Source organism: Eublepharis macularius, chromosome 16 (assembly GCF_028583425.1).
Source record: "Eublepharis macularius isolate TG4126 chromosome 16, MPM_Emac_v1.0, whole genome shotgun sequence".
Taxonomy (NCBI): Eukaryota; Metazoa; Chordata; class Lepidosauria; order Squamata; family Eublepharidae; genus Eublepharis; species Eublepharis macularius.
This window is the reverse complement of record NC_072805.1, coordinates 23,080,196-23,100,972: the sequence shown is the minus strand read 5'-3', so window position 1 is coordinate 23,100,972 and position 20,777 is coordinate 23,080,196. Positions and strand designations below refer to the sequence as shown.

The 20,777-nt window shown below is 43.4% G+C and overlaps 1 protein-coding gene across 2 annotated transcripts in view; it reads right to left on the bottom strand.

Annotated features, from left to right (window-relative positions):
* Positions 1 to 818: 818 nt before the first annotated feature.
* CMC2 (C-X9-C motif containing 2) overlaps positions 819 to 20,777 on the bottom strand; it is a 29,502-nt gene continuing 9,543 nt past the window's right edge. The window contains exons 2-6 of one of the 2 annotated variants that reach the window (XM_055000630.1): positions 14,739 to 14,936; positions 13,492 to 13,531; positions 11,924 to 12,055; positions 4,017 to 4,088; positions 819 to 1,058 (exon numbers count right to left, since the gene is read on the bottom strand). In XM_055000630.1, the coding sequence (XP_054856605.1) occupies positions 981 to 1,058; positions 4,017 to 4,088; positions 11,924 to 12,004 (231 nt within the window). In that variant the 5' untranslated portion in view covers positions 12,005 to 12,055; positions 13,492 to 13,531; positions 14,739 to 14,936 and the 3' untranslated portion in view covers positions 819 to 980. The remainder of the gene's footprint in view (positions 1,059 to 4,016; positions 4,089 to 11,923; positions 12,056 to 13,491; positions 13,532 to 14,738; positions 14,937 to 20,777) is intronic. The other variant, XM_055000629.1, reaches the window with a different exon arrangement.

The following is a 20,777-nucleotide window of genomic DNA, read 5'->3' as shown; positions in this document are numbered from 1 at the left end:
AAAGCCACTGCTGGTGATCCCTGGCCCAAAAGATGCTCACCTGGCCTCGACCAGGGTCAGGGCCTTTTCGGCCCTGGCACCAACCCGGTGGAACTCTCTGTCTGTTGAAGTTATGGCCCAGAGAGATTTGCTATCCTTCCGCCAGGCCTGTAAGACAGGGATGTTCCGCCAGACATATGGCTGAGGTCGGGGTGGGCTCTTCTGCCGGTCTCCTGTTGAGGGGGGCTTGATACCCCCCCCCTCACCACAGCTCTCCATGATAGGTTTAATATTGCCTGCCAATTACCACCTCATGGAATATTTGGGCCGGGTTAGGCAATACGAGCTGCCGCTTAGGATTTTATGCTTCCTGAAGCTTAGGTTTTCTTCTAATGTGATTTTAGTGTTATTATATCGTATGTGATGTTATCCGCTCTGAGCCCGCTGGCGGGAAAGGCAGACTATAAAAATAAATAAATATTAAAATATTAAATTTTCAGAATCGGCCTAACTTACTTCACAGGGTTGTTGCCGTGAGAATAAAATGGAAGAGGGGAGAACAACGTGGCAAGCCGTGTTGGGTTCCCACTGGGGAGAAAACCGGGGTATAAAAATCAAAAGAAAAGAAGCAGCAGAATCAAAGGGCTTGCACTCTCTATCTCATGACTTGGTCAGAAAAATACTTCCATCCAAACAAACTCAGTATGTGTGCACACGTGTGTCATTTTCTGTTTAAATAAAGTTATAAATAATCTTTAAAACAGACAAGCCCTAGAAGCAACCTGTATCCTGCAGTCTTCTGTCAGACCATTAAAAAAAATGCCTCAAGAGCCATTAGGTGACAATTGCAGCCGATTTTTATTACAAACATTTCAGAGCCAATCGATTGTCTGCACTCAGGGTTCCAGAAAATGTCAGAGGTGACCTGCTCCGTCTATAGCATGTCTTCTGGACTGGGGGCTGACCACCACCAGCCCCGATGCCAACTCCACGCATCTCTACTACTGCTCTCGGGCGTTCATCAATTTCCGCCTCACTTCTTCTGCATGTGCTCGGCTCCTAGCTCTGTTTGCTTCGTACTGGAAGGAAAAACAAGGCAAGAAATGAATAATAGATAAGTTATGTCACTCCATTTAAAATGCAGAACTGGCTTCATCATTCAGAAGGGGGAATATTCCCCCCCCCCTCATCGGAGACAAATTACATTTGCATTGGCAAAAAAAAAGCACACGGACATAGTATGATTATTATTTAATCAGCGTCTCTATTTGCTTTTGGTAGAATGCAGCTTGCAAAAAAATAATAAAAGAGCTTTTTCCAAGGCACCAACATCTTTCTACGCCTTCTAGCTGATATTTAAACATGTATTTGTGTGACTGTCAAGACAAGAAAACTGCTTAAGGGGCGCTAGTCAGAAAGCCAAAGCCCCAGGCAGAATAGGAACACACACACAAAGAGACACATATACACACACACACAGGATGGGAAGTGGAATGGTGCAGTATAGCCCGATCTTGTCAGACCTCAGAAGCTAAGCATTGCTAGTACTTGGATAAGGGGCCACCAAGGAAGACTCTGCAGAGGAAGGCACTGCCAATGGCAAACTTGCCTTGAAAACCCCTTTCTGCGTTTGTTGCAAGTTGTCTATGATCTGACCACACGTAAACATGCAACAACCGAGGCATGAAATATTTTCTAGGGTAATATAGGAGTGGATAAATAAAAATGGGATGAAGAGAAATCTCATCTGATTGCTGAGCACTTCTTAGACAGGCAGGAGGATGTTATGCCATTCTGATCCAGGCTGCGTTCAGATGTTATGGCAAACAAAGGTTGGGCAATGGTACAGGCTTAGCCGCTGAGGTCACATCACCCTCCTTCCATCATATAAATGGAGTCACTGAAGTCGTCTGGGTTTGGGGAGCCTTGAGGCAAGCTCCGATTCTCCATAGCATCCAGATGCATGTGGCAGGCTGACTTGAAGTACGTCCTCCTCCAAACTGGGATTTCTGAACCTTTGGTTTAATCCCAAAAAGGAGAGGGGGAGAAAGAAGGCAAGCATGGCGCCAAGATATATTTGTGCTCATCTTGGACAAATAATGCATGCCACCATAATGCTTCCAATTTTTTAGGAAGTGGAGAGCAAACTGGCATAAACCAAACACTCTCATCTATTCAGCCTTTCCCACACAGGACACACCAATTCCACCCAACGTCCTTACCCACAGTTAAGGTTCACACGAGAAACCTCTGCTAGCCCCAGTTTGCTTTCAGGCAAGTTTAAATCCTGGCTGCAAACCCCCATTTAAAAAAAGTATTAGCACTTTGTTGTTCTAAAGCCTTAAGCAAGCCTCAAGCCTGTTTGGAAGATAACAGTTGGGGTGTGTATATGCACAATTCTACAGCTCAATTGATTTTCAGGGCAGAATCTGCACTGGCTGAAAACAGCCTAACTGCAAGGTGCTAATCTGTATTCTTTCATGAAACTCATCTTGGGCTTGGTCTAGAATGAGACGATAGAACTGTCTGTCATAGACTGCAGGTGGAAGGGTACAGCTTCCAAGGTTCACCAACACAACTCCATCTAAAATAATTTTTTTAAAAAACTACCGAGACATGTTCTAGCTTTGTCTTTTTTTGCATACTGTACTAGCTTTCCACTTCGAAGGAATGATTAATTTAGGGAAATTTTGAAAAATTTAACCCCTAGCTGGCAGTCAGAAGCAGTACAGCCCATTCTAACAGCCCTGTAATCTGCTGCCCAGTTCTTCTTCAAGAGTAGACCAGGCCTCAGTGATGCCCCTTGTCTTTGCACAATTTCAAAAGCAAGGGTGTTTACTACATGAGTTCTGGCTTGTGTGGTTTCCCATTGCTGCTGCTGATACAATACAGTGGCAACAGTGCTTCCACACGGCAGGGTTTTTTACATTTCCCCTGCCCCAAGTGGGCACAACATCACCCAACAGTGGTGGTGAAGTGGGAGCCACTCCAACACCACTGCACCACCAGAGGTTTTTCAGGTTTTTTTTTTAAACGAGCAATTGAATATTGCTACAGTGATATAACAATATGTGTATTGGGTTCTCTGAATTTCCAGCTTTCTTTTTTTAAAAAAAGAAAATTTCTAGTCCTTTTTACTATGGGGATATAAAGGGAAAGGTGTTTCTTTCAATGAAAGAGGCTAGAGACTTGCTTTTAAAAAAATGACAGCTAGGAATTCAGAGAACCTCTGAGAGGCACAAGGTTATAACGTTACAATGCTATAATAATATTTAACTGACAAATTAAAAAAAAACCCTTCCCTGACAGTGGCAGGAAGAAATGGCCACCCTGGGACTCGGAAAGGGAAAATACGGATGGGACTAAGTAAATCCAAACATTCATTCCACAAAGAAGCCATCCAGGCTTTGCTGAGATCTTTCTTAAAACCTGGCAGCAAAGCATCAAATCTGGGAGCATATAATGCTTGCAGAAAAGATTGCGATGACCATTTTTTCCCTAAGAAGTGTATTTCATATTACAAGTACAGGCGGTGAGCATTTTTTTTTTGTAAATATCCAGAGAGATCTTCGATAGAAGAAGTGCACCTTAAAACTGCATTTGGGAATACTACTTTGGATCTTTCAACTCTTTCCCATTAAGTGAGAAATCTTGCTTCAGACCAAGGCTGCTTCCACACACGTTGGATAATCCACTTTCAATACTCCTTAGTGAACATTTGGAACTGCTTTTCCATGTGTGGAACAAAAAATACACTTCCAAAGGATTGCTAAAGTGCATTGAAAGCGCATTATTCAACGTGTGTGGAAATGGACCAAAAGTCCACTTACTTAGACAAAGGAAGGATCCAACCCTTTGAGCAATTATGATTCAGCAACTGCCGCTGGAAGCCACATTCCAAAGTCCGGGTGGGGGGGTGGACACAAGTGGTGGCAGGAACCTGCTCTTTATCTTATCTCCCCTCCACGGAGAGTGTGTAGATGGTTGGGACCCCACCCAGCCTGGGGGTAAAGGTCTTAAGGTTACCAGAGGCTTACCTCTTTCTTCAAGCACTGCTTCATTTGTCTGTCAAGGTCATTGCAATGGCCAAAAAACTTCAGGAAGGAGTGCTAAGGAAGAGAAAAAGAAGTTTTATAATGCCAAATTTTACCTTAAAAAAAAAACCAGGAAGAAAGCTGCCATTTTCAGCTCTCCATCTAGACTACTAGAATATAGGGATATGGAGCTTTCGGTAACACACAGCTTTCTGTGGAAGAGTCCAATTCGCTTCCTGAAGAGCTTTCTAAATGATATTAAATATGTCCCCCAAACCTACTTCAAGCAAGCCAGGAGAGGACATGCGATCCAAGACAAACCTGGAGTTTCACTGGCAGTGGATTAATAGCCGTCAGTATTCATGGAGAAGCCAGCCCTGTGACATCTAGTCACACAAGGAGCTTTGTCGGTATTGCCAGATACAGATAGCCCACTCACAAAAACAGTACTTACTTCTTGCAAGTCAAGTCTGACAAGCCATAGGAGCAGAAAAAAGTCTACTCTATAGCAAAGATTCTTTCCTAAGGGGCGGGGGGGGGGCAAACCAAGAGCTCTACAGACACGAAGTGAGATCCAAAAATCTCCGAGAGACTTGAGGTGAGATTCAAAAATATTGGGATGACAACTTCAATTCAGCAACCTTTATTGGCATCACAAGGGATGACAACTTTTATTTCTATTAATTTTGATTTCTGATTTCAAAAGATGAAATGTACACATCAAAATATTTTAAAAAATCAACGTGTTTCAAGTACGAAAATATGCACCCATTTACAACATGCATGAAGTCCATCTACAGTAGGCTCGATTACTACATTCGGGTTGGAGCCCACGGCCTTCATTTACTTCATACAGGGGAAGATTCACCAGCTTGTCAGAAGGGGGTCACTGGATCCAACCCAGATTCTATACATTCAGATCATTCACCTTCCTGTAGACCAGGGGGAGCAGGGATCTTTCCTTACAAACTGATGCTGCCATATTAATGAATGAGATCACTAGGATGGGGGGGGGGCAATTCAAAACCAGTTGGCTTTTTAAAAAAAAGTAGAGGCAAGCACAAGCACCTTTAGATCTCAGTTGCAGGGAACAAAGAAAGGACAGGAAGTGGTGGGATGGGAAAGGACAGGAAGTTTAGCCTGCATGTGCCTCCCAAGTGTTGCCCAAGGGAGTATAGCAGAACCAAACAACTGCCCCCCCTTTCTTTCCTCTAACACGATAATACTTGTAGGATCCCCTGAAAAGCCCAATTCATACAATGGAATTGCATACATCCCTAAATATTTTACATTACTCGACACCACTCATTTTTGTTTTCTGTCTCCAAATACTGTATTATTTAACGTAGAGACACCGGAGTCCAAAAGAAGCCACGTTAAGAAGTTGCAGGTGTGTCTTTGAGCTTCTACTTCTTCAGCAGCAGCCCAATCTCACCCTCACAGAAAAACTACTCTAGCAACAGAGAAAGGTTTTATAGCATAATAGCTTGATAGAAAAAAAAAAGGAGGGTTGCCGTTTGTCTGCTATTGGGAGTCAAACTCCTAGCACTCCCCCATCAAACTCCTGCTGGTGGTCAGTGGAGGGGGAGACTTCAACGACCCATCGATGTCACTTCTTGCAGGAACCTGGAACACCTGGGCAACACTCTAGGAATCCTTCTGATCTCTGATTGGGTGAAAGGATCGGTAACGTCACTTCTGGGTTCCCACCAGAAGTGACAGACACATCACCAGCATCCTTTCCCCTAGGCACCGCCCCCAGTTGTATGGAGTTTCTAGCACGCGCCTGACAATCATAGAATCATAGAGTTGGAAGGGGCCATACAGACCATCTAGTCCAACCCCCTGCCCAGTGCAGGATCAGCCTAAAGCATCTCTGACAAGTATTCATCCAGCCTCTTCTTGAAAACTGCCAGTGAGGGGGAGCTCACCACCTCCCTAGGCAGCTGATTCCACTTTTGAACTACTCTGACGGTGAAAAAGTTTTTCCTAATATCCAGTTGGTACCTTTGTGCATGTAGTTTTAGCCCATTGCTTCGCGTCCTACCCTCTGCTGCCAACTGGAACAGCTCCCTGCCCTCCTCCAAATGACGGCCTTTCAAATATTTAAAGAGAGCAATCATGTCCCCCCTCAACCTCCTTTTCTCCAAACTAAACATTCCCAAGGCCCTCAGCCTTTCCTCGTAGGGCTCAGTCTCCAGACCCCTGATCATCCTCGTCGCTCTCCTCTGCACCCTCTCGATTTTGTCCACATCCTTTTTGAAGTGAGGCCTCCAGAACTGCACACAGTACTCCAGGTGCGGCCTGACCAAGGCAGTATAAAGAGGGGCTATGACCTCCTGCGATTTCGATGCTATGGCCCCTTTGATACAACCCAGAATCCTACCAGTCCATCAGCATAAATCCAATTTTACAGCAGCATTTGTACAGCTCTTTCAAGCATCCAAAGCACTTTGCACCGAATCCCTCATTGGCCCCGATGACAACCTGTATGGCATACCAGTACTGTCCCCTTGTTACAGATGGCAAGTGCTGATGAGACAGTATAGCTAACCTAAGACCATCTAGCAAACTGATGGGAGCTTCCAGATTCATTATACAATAATCTTTTGGACACTAGCTCATGCCATTTCTTGGTTCAAATTTTCACAGCTCAACAGTGTTCCCCCAGAAAAATCACTCCCCCCCCATTCAGCTGATAGAAGAGGGTGGGGGGGTGGGGGGGAAACAAACTAGATATGCCAACAATGAGGGGGAAAAATGGCTGCAATCAAGCCACTTGCTCCCTGGATCAATATTGCTTAATGTGGATTAGTTAATGCTTTTTAACAGCCTTTTAACCATCCTCTTGTACTCACAATCAGGCAATTGGGGAGAGGATTTCTGCTCTAATTGCAATGCAGCTTTCCTAAGTGGAGGAACGACCGTAGTCCACATTTGCAATTGCTACTACAGAATTGGGTGGGGGAGAGAAGGTGGCGGCAATTATTCCCTATTAATGTGAGTAGGAGCATGTGATTGTGGCCGAGGCCCGTCGTTTCTCTCTCTCTGAAGAGGAAGAATGAGCACAAAATGCTGCCACAGAGTGGCTCAGGCAAATAACGTTCTGTGTTTTCAGGCGCTGCCGTTAAAGAAATGTTTAAAAATGAAACTAAGACTTTAAATGGTTTACTTAAACTCTCTGCGAAGTAGCTTTAAGGCATAACACAATGGTAATCATATGAATCTACACAAAATATATCAAAATCTTGCAGTGGCCATTCCATGTAATTCTATCCTAAAAACCAACTGTTTAGAAGAAAGACATCCCGCCCTATTCTAGTCTCCCTCCCCACCAGTTACCCATCCAAGCCTGGCAAAGAGAAGCGCTATAGGTGACTTCTAGTATGTTTTTGTTTACAGCATGGCTGCTATATGCACCAAGATCTCATCCATCCTTCGACCATATGGGAAACAAATTCTCAAGTTAGGAGGAGGAAAGGGAACATACCACAAGCAGCCTCTATAGTAAAGACAGCTGCTGTAGCACAGGGGTTAAATGGTTGGGTTGTGAGTCAGCACTCTGCCAGTTTGAATCCTTCTACTGCCATGAGCTCAGCAGGTGGCCTTGGGTAAGCCGCTCCTCTCAGCCCCAGCTCCCCAGCTGAATTGTGGGGATAACAACAACACTGACTTTGTTCACTGCTATGAGTGGGCACTAATCTGTCTAGAAGAGCAGTATATAAGCACAGTGGTTTTTTTTAAAAAAATTGTATGTTTCTCTCCCTCTTATCCTTAGGAAAGGCAACACGCTTTTTACAATCGGAAGGGAAACGGAAATGTATTTGCTTCATTTATACTGCTCCTTTCTCCCTCAAGTGGCTTACGTTCTTCTCGCTTCCATTTTATCCTCACACAACAATCCTGCGAAGTAGGTTAGTCTGAGAGGGAGTGACTGGCTCAAGGTCACCCAGCGAGCTTCCACGGCAGGGTGGAGACTCAAACCTTGGTCTCCCAGATCCTAGGCTGTCACTTTAACCACTATATCACACTGCCTCCCAAGTGCTCCACACAGCTCTGGATGAACACAGGGCTACTCTATGACAGCTACATGCACAACTTGTTACTACTGCTGGACTTCACTGGGGTGAGGAGGTAGAAGACTCACTACAGAAAAAAACTTGCTTCTCTTTGAGTGTGCTGTTTATTTCCAGTCCCTTTCCCCAAGGGGGAGGAGGGGGAGGAGATGGTAATGGTGGTATAATTGTTCCTGTGGCTCTTTCTGAGGTCATCTATGTCAGTAAGGGATCCCTAATAGGAATGGCCTGATACCTGGCTACATCACCATGCAACAAAGCAAAATTAGAAGACCGGTAAGCATTGCACCATGGAGCCCCGTGGCGCAGAGTGGTAAGCTGCAGTACTGCAGCCCAAGCTCTGCTCACGACCTGAGTTCGATCCTGGCGGTTCAGATAGCTGGCTCAAGGTTAACTCAGCCTTCCCAGCAGAAGCTGGGTTCAGGTAGCTGGCTCAAGGTTGACTCAGCCTTCCATCCTTCTGAGGGTGGTAAAATGAGTACCCAGTTTCCTGGGAGTAAAGTGTAGATGACTGGGGAAGGCAATGGCAAACCACCCTGTAACAAAAATCTGCCAAGAAAAAATTCGTGATGCAATGACCCCCCATAAGTCAGTAATGATTCGGTGCTTGCACAGGGGGACTACCTTTACCTTACTTAAGCATTGCACCTGCTCAGAGTAGGTGTCCTGACAAGGCCATGTAGCTTACCAAGTGTGGCTACTTGAGGCCACTGGGAAGTCCAGTCCAGTTTCACTCCAAGCGGATTACCATTTTCACCCGGTTTCATATCCTCTGCATTATCAAGTTGCCTAAACAGAGGATGAGTTTCAGAGGAGGGGTTTTAGGAATCATCCGTACCCCAAGCTCAGTCCTCATCACCACAGGCAACTAGTTCAATGCTTTGGTAGTCAACAAACTACCAAAGCCTGTAAGGAACCAGCATCCAATTTTTAGGCACCATCCAGGTCTTCACATCTGTCTGCAATCCTTGGTGGCAGCAACAAGCGTATGCCCCCTGCCACATTTCCTAGATCCGTCCCTCGTCAACCCCAGTGGCTTGCATCCAATGATCCTCCTTTTACTAAGATGCCTTCCATCAGATGAAGACCTCTGTCTGACCCAATAAATGCAAAAGTATGTTTTTGTTGATCAACAACAAAGGAGAACAAAGAGTTTTAAAGAAAATAATTAAAGTTAACTATTGTCAAGGAGGAGGAAAGTGCTATAAATGTTGGGGCTGGAAAGACAGGAACTTTTGGTGGGGGGGTGGGATCCATACTAACAATACTCTACTTACTTCTACAAAAACAAAATTAAGACTCCCGTAGCACCTGAAAGATCAACAAAATTGTCCAGGGTTTAAACTTCGTCAGATACAAGACGTCTTGCATCTAACGAAGTGAGCTTTGACTCACAAAAGTTTATACCCTAGAAATCTTGTTAATCTGAAGAGAAACCAGAGTATTACAACCCGTCTAGAATCAATTCAAAATCTTTTCATTAGACGACTGCTTGCACTACCCAGGGGGCCCCCTGCAGCCCTAACGAGGGTGGAACGTGGTCTGCCTTCAGTCAGAGCTCGTGTCCATCTGGCCATACTTAAATTTTGGAGCAAGGGTAATACTGTTATTACCAGCACTTTCAGCAAGCAATGCTTTCAGCTGATGACACACAGAGACTCACCCTGGGCAGCCTGCTACAACAGCATTCTTGTTCATTATTCCATTCCAGATGATTTGTTGGGGGTTTTAAATAATGGCTCCAACTTATGAAATTGGGTCTACAGGTGTGATGCTCTATTGGACAGTCTTACAATTTCTCAATCCAGATCCTCCCCCTGGTTTAAACTGATCAAGAGAGATCACGTTAGATCTCCTTATTTAGCGAACATCACATCCCAAAATTTCAGAAAATCATTTACCTCTCTGCGCTTTCAAACAATGCCGACAGCTTTACTTATGGGAAGATATCTTCAAACCCCAATGGCTCTTCGTCTCTGTGTATGTGGTGCCTCAGTTCCTGAGGATCTCCTACATTGCATTTTATTTTGTCCTATGTATGCACAGCCTAGAGCTAAATTTCTTGCTAATTTGTTAGTGGGGCACAACTTTGCCTCTGATATTGACAAACTTTTTTTTTTTGTTATCTGATACTGATTCATTTGTCACTAGCAGAGTATCCCTGTTTGCCTTAGCTGCAAAAAAAGATTAGGGCCAAGATTGTTTCTTCAGAAAATTAATTTTCTTCATAACTATCTGGTCTCACCTCAGATGCTTATAATCATACTGTATTTTAATACTGGTCTGAACAATTGGATATACTAAGGTTCTATTTTAATTGTATTTTATTTTGCCATTTTAATAACTGTATTTTATGTCTGCATGATAAATTTCTACTTTTATTGTTCTTAACTCTTGTATTGTGATGGCCTTTGGCCATATACAATTAAACTTCTACTACTATTGGTTCATCTTTAAGGAGCTACCGGACTCAAATTTTGTTCTACTGCAAAAGACCCACACAGCAACCCACATGAAACTTACTTCTGCCCTTCCCATGTGATTAACTCTTTACTGCAATCTGGCAAAAAGATTCTACTCCCACAGCAAAACAGTAGTAATTTTTATCTCAACAGTGGCATTGTCTTCATTTTTATACAGAGGATGGCTTTTTATAACACACACAAAGTCCAGGCTTCCATTTTTATTTTCTTCTGGTCATCAAATATACTTTTCAACTAGAAGTGATCAGAAAACACATCTTGTGGATGTGTAAATGCATGTAATGGTTCACCTATCCTCAAACATGAAAGGGGTCGTGCATGCCAATCCAGAGATGGATTCCTTTGCAGGCAGAGAAAGACGGGGGACGTTACCATCGATGAATTCTGCCAAGCAGAAGAGACAGCTCTTAATTAACCCTTATTGTATAATGAGATAGTAGCGACAAGCTTCTCGCTGCTCAAGAGAACAATGGCACTCAATGAGCATATGAGCAAGACGAGGCCACTTCTACAGCATGTGTGTTGCAGCATCTTTCTCTGGTGCAGCATCTGACCTGCCATGTTCAACAATTACAAGCCAAACGAGCAAGAACCCAGTGATTCTGAGGACTTCCAACAATACTTCTGGCAATTCCACACGCAGCTGCCTTATACAGACTATTGGGTCAGCCTCAGTATCGTCTGCTCCATTGTCCAGCAGAAATAGTTTCCTCCATACAAAGCAGTTACACCCTTTTACGCCCATGGACTAGAAACATACAATTTTGCTTAGAACGACAGTGAAAATTACATAACCGAGAGAGGCCGATGGCTGGATTCAAGACTTTCTGCATGCAAAAAGCCCCTGGAATTTCTTTTCAGTTTTTTGGGAGATGGGAAAAGGAAATCAGCAGCTGCTGCTATTACTGCAAATCCAATGACTTTTAAAACATTCAAAAATCTTCCCTTCAGATTGATTTGGGAGTGCAATCGAGGCACGGTGCTTGTTTTCTCTGAACCCTTTCAATTGAGGTGTGAGCTCATAAACATGTGCAGTTGTGCACCATTTTTCTGCAATATGAAGGCTTCTCTCCACAGGCAAGGGAAAAGGCAAACAAAACTTCCTCCTGCAAAAACAGCCCCAGGTTCAGTTTAACCTCTTTCACCTGTTTATCTTTGTGAAGGAATCATCGGTGAAATTCTGTGCATGGTTGAAAGTGAGGCAGAGGAAAGAACGCTCTCTTTAGGGAAAACTGAGCTACTCCATGGACTTAGTAGCCTGAAGAATCTCTCGTATAATCCTATGATACAAGGATAAGCCCGTTTTCTCAAGACACAATACGTTGGTTTTGTGCACGGTCAAAAGCCTTACCTCCTTGTGACACTCTTGCAGTAGGCGAATGATGATGTTGCACTCTTGGGTATGTAAATGAGGAGACAAGTCCGGATGCATAATGCATATAAGCACTTTTGCTTATAAGCAAAAGTGAAACACTCTTCTACCCTGTCAAGAGTAAGATATTAAAATTTACTTTACATTTAGCATATTTCCAGCTGGGACATCTTGCTCTGTACATATTTGTCTCTGAAAAGAGCCTACAGAACTGGTTATTACAGTGCTCCTTTATTTCATTTCTAGTCTATAATGGGTCATCGTCTGCTTACAAACCAGCCTCCTGTTTCCCACAGGGGCCAACTAAATGCTTCTGGGAAACCTGCAAATAGGACATCAAGGCAACAGCCTTCCCCTGCTAGTTTCCAGTAACTGGTATTTAAAAGCAGACTGCCTCAGTACATGGATGCTCCATGGTTAACAGTAATGTATCCATTAAGCTCCCTGCATTTGACCAGTCCCCTTTTACAATAGTCACACAGTTAGTGGCCATCACCATATCTTGAGTCAATGGATTCTATAAATTGATTATGCACTGTGTGAAATATTTTGTCAGCAGATCCAGAAGGTGGGGGTAGATTGCCCCACAAGTGAAATAGTGCTATCTAAAGCAAAGTTACACCCTTCCAAGTCCACCGAAGCTTCCTAGCCAAATTGGAAATTGTGGATAGAAGTGGCTTCCCCCCTTTAGATGTGTAGGGAAACCAGGAAGTGAGAGAGGGAACTAAGTACCTAAACTTGAAGTTCAGCTTCTACAGTCATCGTACAGGGCGACCAGTCTGAGCCCAGCCACTTCATACATTGATAATTTCAGGTGGATAGCTACGGTGGTTTGAGAAGAAGAGCAAGGTTCAAGCCCAACAGCACTTCAAAGTAGAGATGGGCATGAACCAGAAAAACAAACAAACCATGAGGTTCGTGGTTCATCACGTTTCACAAACCACAATTTGTTTGGTTTGTAAAAACATCACTTCCGGGTCAGCAGGAGGTCACTTCAGAGTCAGCAAAAAATCTGCAGAAAGCCCAACCCCCGTTGCCTAGGAAACTGATCAGCGCCAGGCTGTCTGCAGTGATGAACCGAAAAACGAACCAAACGAACCAGCCTAAAGTTTGTGGCGGTTCGAGGGTATAAGCTTTCAAGAGTCAAGCTCCCTTTGCCAAATAGAAGTACAGATATCAGATGAAGGGAACTTTGACTCTGGAAAGCTTATATCATGGAAATCTTGTCCATCTTTAAGGTGTTACTGGATTTGAATCCTGATCATAATGCATTAAATAAAAAGCGAAGAGATGCATTATTTGCTAAAATTTATGAAATACCACTAGCTCAACAAACAGCATGAGAAAAGTTGCAAAGAGATTTTTTAAAAAGAACAGAACAGAGTCTGACTTCCTTATCAGTTTCAAGAACTCTTTCAGATCAAGTTTGATGTTACCAAGTAAAGAATTAATGTTGCAATGAATGGCTCAACGAAATCTGTGTCTACTAGAGACTGCAAACTTTGGGAGGCCCTATCTGCCAGAGAACACCAAAAGATAGTACTTACTGGAGAAATGTGGCATCGGCATCCTTATCCTCCACGAAAGCTACAAAAATAAAGAACTCTGTTAGCTTTTCTGTGGTGTTATGTTGCCTCTACAGACGTACCCAAGCAAACTATCAGATTGACATTAAATTCTCAAACCAAATTGTTAGGGATGACACATGTTGCCCATGCAGGATGTTGACATATGAGTGGGAACTAGTCAAAAGCAGATGGACTCACACGCTGCAAAGAGAAGAAAAAGTAGAGGTATAGGAAATCAATCGATACCCAAGAGCAGAATGCACACAGTGAAATGGGGCCACTAATATCTTGAACTTCCTTAAAAATCCCCATTTGAATCAATGCTGCTAATTTGATAGATGGGCAATCTCTAGCTGGGATCCAAAGAGCTACTTTGGGGACAGACTCAAGGTCAGTTCAGGTCTGCATCACCATGTGGTGTTAGAATGGACAGCAATGTGTCTGGCCGAGGAGTGGAAGACCACAGTTTAGAATGTTCCCTCTTGTTAAATACTTCCTGCAAACAGAAAGCCAGCACAGCCAGCAAAGGAGCGAGTGGAGACTCTTTCCTCAGTTGAGCTAATTTTCTGTATGTGCAGATTTGGGGGAGGGGGGTTAACGCAAAGGAACAATCAGAGGTGGAATCTAACATGCCCTCTTGAGAGGAGTGATCCATTCTAGTGCTTAGGGTTTTGCTTCCTCATTCTCCTCTGCAGATGAACCAAATCGAGCCTACACATGAAGAAGAAAACAGTGGATCATTCCAACTCCAGGAAGCAACTGCAGTTTTGAATACTCTTCGGTACTGAAAAAATTAAAATGCTTTCCGTGCAAATAGAGAATTAGGGCAGCAGGGAGGAAGGTTCCGCTCCAGCTCTTTGCCTGGTTCGCTAGCTTTCTGTTTGCAGGAAATGCTTCCCATAAATGTACTTCTGAAAACATTGCTTCCTTCCCTCTACGCAATACCCCAACTGCTATTAAACTGGCTGGGGAGGGAACGGCTGCCATTTCCAAACACGCACAAAAGATTGTCAGAGCCAAGACAGTCCTCTGAGCTGTTATGCTTGAACCCAGACCTGGAACAAAATTCAGCAAAATCAGGTGGCAGAACTGAGATGGTAGAATGGACTGTACTACTACAGAAAGGGGGAGAGGGAGATCACATGTTTAATGTTCCCCCTGTTAAAAATAAATCTTGGAAATTAAGGGGTGGGGGAAGTATGTCAGGTAGAAATGTGCTATCCTACCCTTTTTGTATGCTGCATTAGTTTTCCACTGACAAGTCATTATGACCTTAGAAGATCTATTAACTTAGAGGATCTTCCCCTCCAGTTCGAAGTGGTGCAGTCCATTCTTCCACCATCTCAGCACTCTGCCACATGTCTAGATCAGGACTCCATTGCTGAAACTGGAGGCTTGAAGTGTGGTAAGAAGGGGTTCCCGTTCTGTTGACAAGGAGAAACGTCAACAAGCTCACAATCTATTTAGACTGCATACTTACACATTCTCAGCTCTGCTTCTGGGTTTTGTTAAGGCAAATTAACATGCTAATGTGCTCTGGTGTCAGTCAAGCACAGATAATTAACAATAGTGTTGGGAAAAGCACACCTTCTGCAGGCATTCATGAGCCTGGAATGCATAAGACCCTTTGCCAGTTGACCAAGCCTTGGAAAACATTTAAATGTTCACAACACTATACAAATCAGTGGCTCATAAGCTACGTGGTACAGATATGCCATCTGTGGCTCTTCTGAACAATGCTTGCCAATGTGGCACTCGCCCCATGTTTCAAGAAAGTGGGCAAAGCCTGGTGAGGCACGTGTTGGTAGCCGGTTCCCATCCTGCAAGCGCTATTGCTGGAGGGACAGGTAAGCTACAAGCCTCCCGGAGGAACAGGCACCATGCCAGGAATGGAAGTAAATGCGGCTCCTTTAGTTGAGGGTAACCGTGAATGTGGCTGTCGGCAAGCTGCAGACTAAGTACCACGAATGTAAATAGTAAACAAATCCGTATCTTTTAATGTTTTACATCACCGTTTTACACTGACATGAGAACCTTTGGGAGGTCATTTTTGACTGAAAATTAGACTCCAATGTATAAACAAAATCATTCCCCACTTCTGGAGTCAGCGCAGAAAGGGTTATTGCAGACTTAAGTGCACCATGTTGCACATTCTATGGCTTTCAACAACACAAATGACCTGAAAAAGGGCTTAGACAGAGATCCTTGATATAGGGTTATTACAGGTACATGAGAGCACATCCCTCATTTTAACGGTGGACTGCTGGAGACAACTGAGGCCCTGCAAATCTTGAAGCCCAGCTTGGGCATATAGAGCTAATTCCGCAGTACCCTGGCCAACAATCCTAGGGCACACTAAAACTTAGGAGATGGAATGGGGAGGACCAGGGCTTTTTTTTCAGCGGGAACGCGGTGGAACGGAGTTCCGGAACCTCTTGAAAATGGTCACATGGCTGGTGGCCACGCCCCCTGATCTCCAGGCAGAGGGGAGTTGAGATTGCCCTCCGCGCCGCTGAGGTCAATCTAAACTCCCCCCTGTCTGGAGATCAGGGGGCGGGGCCACCGGCCATGCGACCATTTTCTCCAAGGGCAACCCACTGAGTTCTACCACCTCTTTTCCCAGAAAAAAAGCCCTGGGCCAGACCCTATCTGTAAGTGTCTAGAAAGAAAATTTATGAATATAAATTGTTCAGAGATGGCAACGCAGAAATTCCAGGGGAAGGATATCAAGGGAATCGAGCAATTTGCCCTGAAAGAAATATTAGCCTCCAAGCACAAGGATAATATAGCAATCTGAAAATAGAGCAATTGCTCTGGGAGGGGAAAAAAACGCTAAGCAAACACCATTAAAATCTAAAGCAATTATTTGGAGAAAGGTATTAGAGATGAGCTCCATTTATTAAAACAGATCCAACATGCTTCACAAGGCAGCGCGACACCAACGGGCACTCGCCTAGATTTCAATTACAGAATTTTTATCAAAAAAACTGTTCGCTGTGTGCTTCTCTCAGCACAATGACAGGTAATGGGTTGGATCCAGCAGTAATTTCCGCTGACAGAAGGGATTAACGTCAGCTGAGTGGGACTTCCTCACCTCCTCCAGCGCAGCCTGAAATGATCCTCCTGGGAGACAGGGGACCAGAGGTCTGCAGCAGAATAGGCTAAATTTGACACCCACACCTCTTTTATGAGGGGAAATCTTCCATTGGATCCAACATGACAGAACAAACAATAAAAGTGACCGACAAGAGTTTTTTAAAAACCCAAAACCATCTTAGCGGATCTTTTAACTTTCCAAAGCCGTGGGCCATCCCAAACAGCTGTGCTTTCCTGCTTCTCCATATCACCTTTGAACTCAATTTGAGAAATGTTCCCCTAATTTGTCGGATCATTTCTGATTCGGGCCAACTTCATCGCACTCTCATTTGTGAGCGGGGCTGCCTTCGAAAAGTGCTCAGAAGCTTCAATTAGTGCGGAATGCTGCAGCCTGGAAGAGGACTGGAGTGGGTCCGTAGGAAACATATCGTTCCAGTCCTGGCTCATTGCACTGGCTTCCCGTTTGTTTCTGTGCTGACATTTAAAGCCCTATATGGTTTGGAACCAACACACCTGAAGGACTGTCTACTCCTTACCTATTTAGTTCATTTAGACCATATCTATTTAGTCCATACACTTCCCCAGTATGGTCACCCCTTAACTAAAACCCTGAAGATAAGGTGAGTGGGTATCTCAGTATTCTATTGATCCTCTCAACCATCCCTGACCTACAGCCACCCTAAGACCTATTAACCTGCCTACCACAGGCTACCTATCCCTATCCAATCCTTTCTTTATATGTGTCGGACAACTTGGCAAAGTTCTTTATATTCTAATTCCCCTCTCTCCCACAGAGGATCCATGGCCTTTCACTGTCTAGAAAATCTAGGAATTTACATACACCCCAAGGGATTGAGGATCAGCTGTGATATTCAGAGGAAAGGACTGGAAGTCATTCGTCACAGGCAAATATTGGGTTTCTTTATTTGTGTAGGAAATGTACATGCTGCCTTCTCTAGAGACCTGCTTAAGGCAGCTGATAACTATAAAACAAGACAATTAAAAATTAATCATGAGTCAGACCCATTTCTTTAAAAACAAGCCCAACGAGTTGTCTCTCTCCTAGTTCCTCACAATCACAATGGGAAATAGGTCTGGTGAAAGAGAATGGATTACCCAAGGCCAACAGAGGTTTGAAGTCAAGGAAAGATTTCAATCCAGGTCTCTACATGCCAGCAGAAGTACACCAACAACCACACTAGCAATGGCCAATCGTTAGGGATCAGGGACTCCTGGTCCCGATTAATCCCCCCCAAACTGGGAAATAACTGGGAATGAGACTTTAAAGGCAGCAGCTTTTCTTTTACCATTTGGAAAAAAATTTTTATTGGGTTAGAATCCGTTATTTTTACATTACATTCAATTTTCCCCAAATTTTTCATTTCTAACCCCCTCCCTTTCCCCCCCTTTTGCTGACTTCCAACAGCTTTCCCACCCTTTGTCCCTTTTCCCTTACTTCTATTAAATTCCTCTATCTAAAACAAATATACATTCTCCGTTATACTAAGCAGTACATCCTTAACTACTTTTCTTGTTATATACCCAAACTGTAAGTCCTTGTTTCCATCTTGGATAAACAATTTATCCCATTTTCCAGTTTTAAATATTTCTATATATCATAAACCTATATATCTTAAACCATAAAAACCTTACATTTAAATCAAACAATTTGACTTATTCTCTATAAATTACTCATTGTATCTTTTTATGGTAATTCTATATAGCTCATCACATAGTCAATCAATTTGACTCTTCTGTACATTCAGTTTGGTGCATTATACAAATCTTATCAAAGAAAGAAAATATTGTTGGTTACTCAATCCTTATATTTAAACCTTATCATTAATTATTTTCTATCAATATTCTATCTATTAACCTATATATATCTATATATATATCAATCTGTTAATCTAACTGCTTATAAATTCACATTTATCTCTTCCCCCCCCCGGTAAAGTCACCCCCCTCTACATTTTATTATACTTCAGTAGTTCTCAAACTGCCACAGTTTTCCTCCCACCTCCCATTTCTTCTCCAGATATTGTTTCAGCTTCTCCCAATCTGTGTTAAACTGCCCTGAGTCCAGATTTCTCAGTTTTCTTGTCATCTTGTCCATTTCTGCCATGTACAGCAATTTGTGTATCCAATCTTCAATAGTTGGTACTTCTTGTACTTTCCATTTTTGCGCATACAAAAGTCTGGCTGCTGCCGTCATGTAAAATATCAACGTCCTATGATAAGCTGGAATTCCCTCCATTCCCAAGTTTAGTAGCAGGAGTTCTGGGTTCTTATTTATTTGAAATTGTAAAATTTCACTCATTTCTCTTATTATTTCCCCCCAGTACTGCCTAGCTACATCACACGACCACCACATGTGATAGAGGGAGCCCTCATGCTTCCTACATTTCCAGCATTTATTAGAAATGTTCAAATTCCCTAGCGCAATCTTCTTTGGTGTCATGTACCAACGATAGATCATTTTGTAAATATTCTCTTTAATATTTGTACATGTCGTTGTCTTCATTGTAGTCTTCCACAAGTATTCCCATGCCTCCATTGTTATCTCTTTATTAAAATTTATAGCCCATTTCACCATTTGTGTTTTAACTGTCTCATCCTCAGTATACCATTTCAACAGTACTTGGTATACCTTGGATATTCTTTTCTTGTCCTCTTTAAAAAGGGTCTGCTCTAGTTCCGAATTCTCTGTTCGTATACCTCCCTTTACGGAGTCCGAGTTATACAAATCTCTGATCTGTCTATACTGGAACCAATCGTAGTTCGGTGATAGTTCCTCTTGCGTCTTTATTCTAAGTTTAGATGCTTCTATTTTAGTTATTTCTTTGTATGTCAAACATTGTCGTTCGTTGTCAACAGCTCTCGGGTCTATCACCTCATATGGAACCACCCACCAAGGAGTTCCTTCTTGCAGGTAAATTCTGTACTTCTTCCAGATTGTGTATAGACTTCTCCGTACAAAATGGTGCAGGAACATCGAGTTGACCTTTACTTTGTCATGCCATAGGTATGCATGCCATCCAAATATTTTTTTATATCCCTCTAGGGCTAATAGTTTCTTGTTCTTTAATGTCATCCACTCTTTCAGCCAAACTAGGCAGATTGCATCATGATAAAGTCTCAGATTGGGCAGTTGCATTCCGCCTCTTTCCTTTGCATCTTGTAAAACTTTCATTTTCACTCGAGGCTTCTTGCCTGCCCATACAAAATCTGATATTTTCCTCTGCCATTTTTCAAATTGTGCTTTTCTTTTACCATTTGGATCTTTTTCCAGGCAAAAAAAAAAGGCGGGGTCGAGGAAGGGGGGGGGTGATTATCACGTGCAAATGGAACAGCACATCAGGGAGAGCTCGACTGTCTGCCCAGTTCTCTCATGTGTTATATGAGTCTCTCTACATGAGACATCTGACACGTGAAGAACACATGTCGGGAAATGCAATGTTAGCTGAGAAGGGTAGTTTTAAAAGACAGCGCCCATTATAACCTCCCCAGGTCCAAGTCCAGCTCTAGAAGGCAGCTCCAGCCCATTTCCATTCCTGGCTGTCCTCTGGTTGCAAACCCACAGTTTTACCCTGGAGAGCTGAAACTGACACAGCCTTCGGGGAGGCAAAGATGACATTAGCAAGTCCTCAGAGGAACGATCTCCGCTGGCTCTGTCTTTTTAAACTACGCTTCCCGGTTAACATTGCGTCTCCCTACACTTGATGAACATGCGCCCAGGTGTCTTATGTAGAAAGACTCTACAAGAGAACTGTCAGGATTGGACAGACAGTTGAGCTCTCCCAAACATGTGATTCGATGACCTGAATCACCTCCCTTCCTCCCCCCCCTTTTACCCAGAAAAACTTTAAATTTTTTTTTAAAAAGCTGCTGCAACCAGCTTCCCAACAAAAATAATATTTTTAGTGAACGACTTCTGCTGCCAGGTTGGTTCTGCTAGGATTCTCTGTTTGGCATTGGTTCCGTATATTTCATGTGTTCCTCTAAGGCAGGGGTGGGCAAATTGCGGCCCGTGGGCCACATGCAGCCCGCTACAGAGCCACATGCGGCCCGCCAAGACAGTCACCTACTGGGCACCTGGCACCAAAAGAGCAACACTCTGCAGCTTTTCTCCCTCACACAATAAATAAATTGAATAAAACTACCACTAT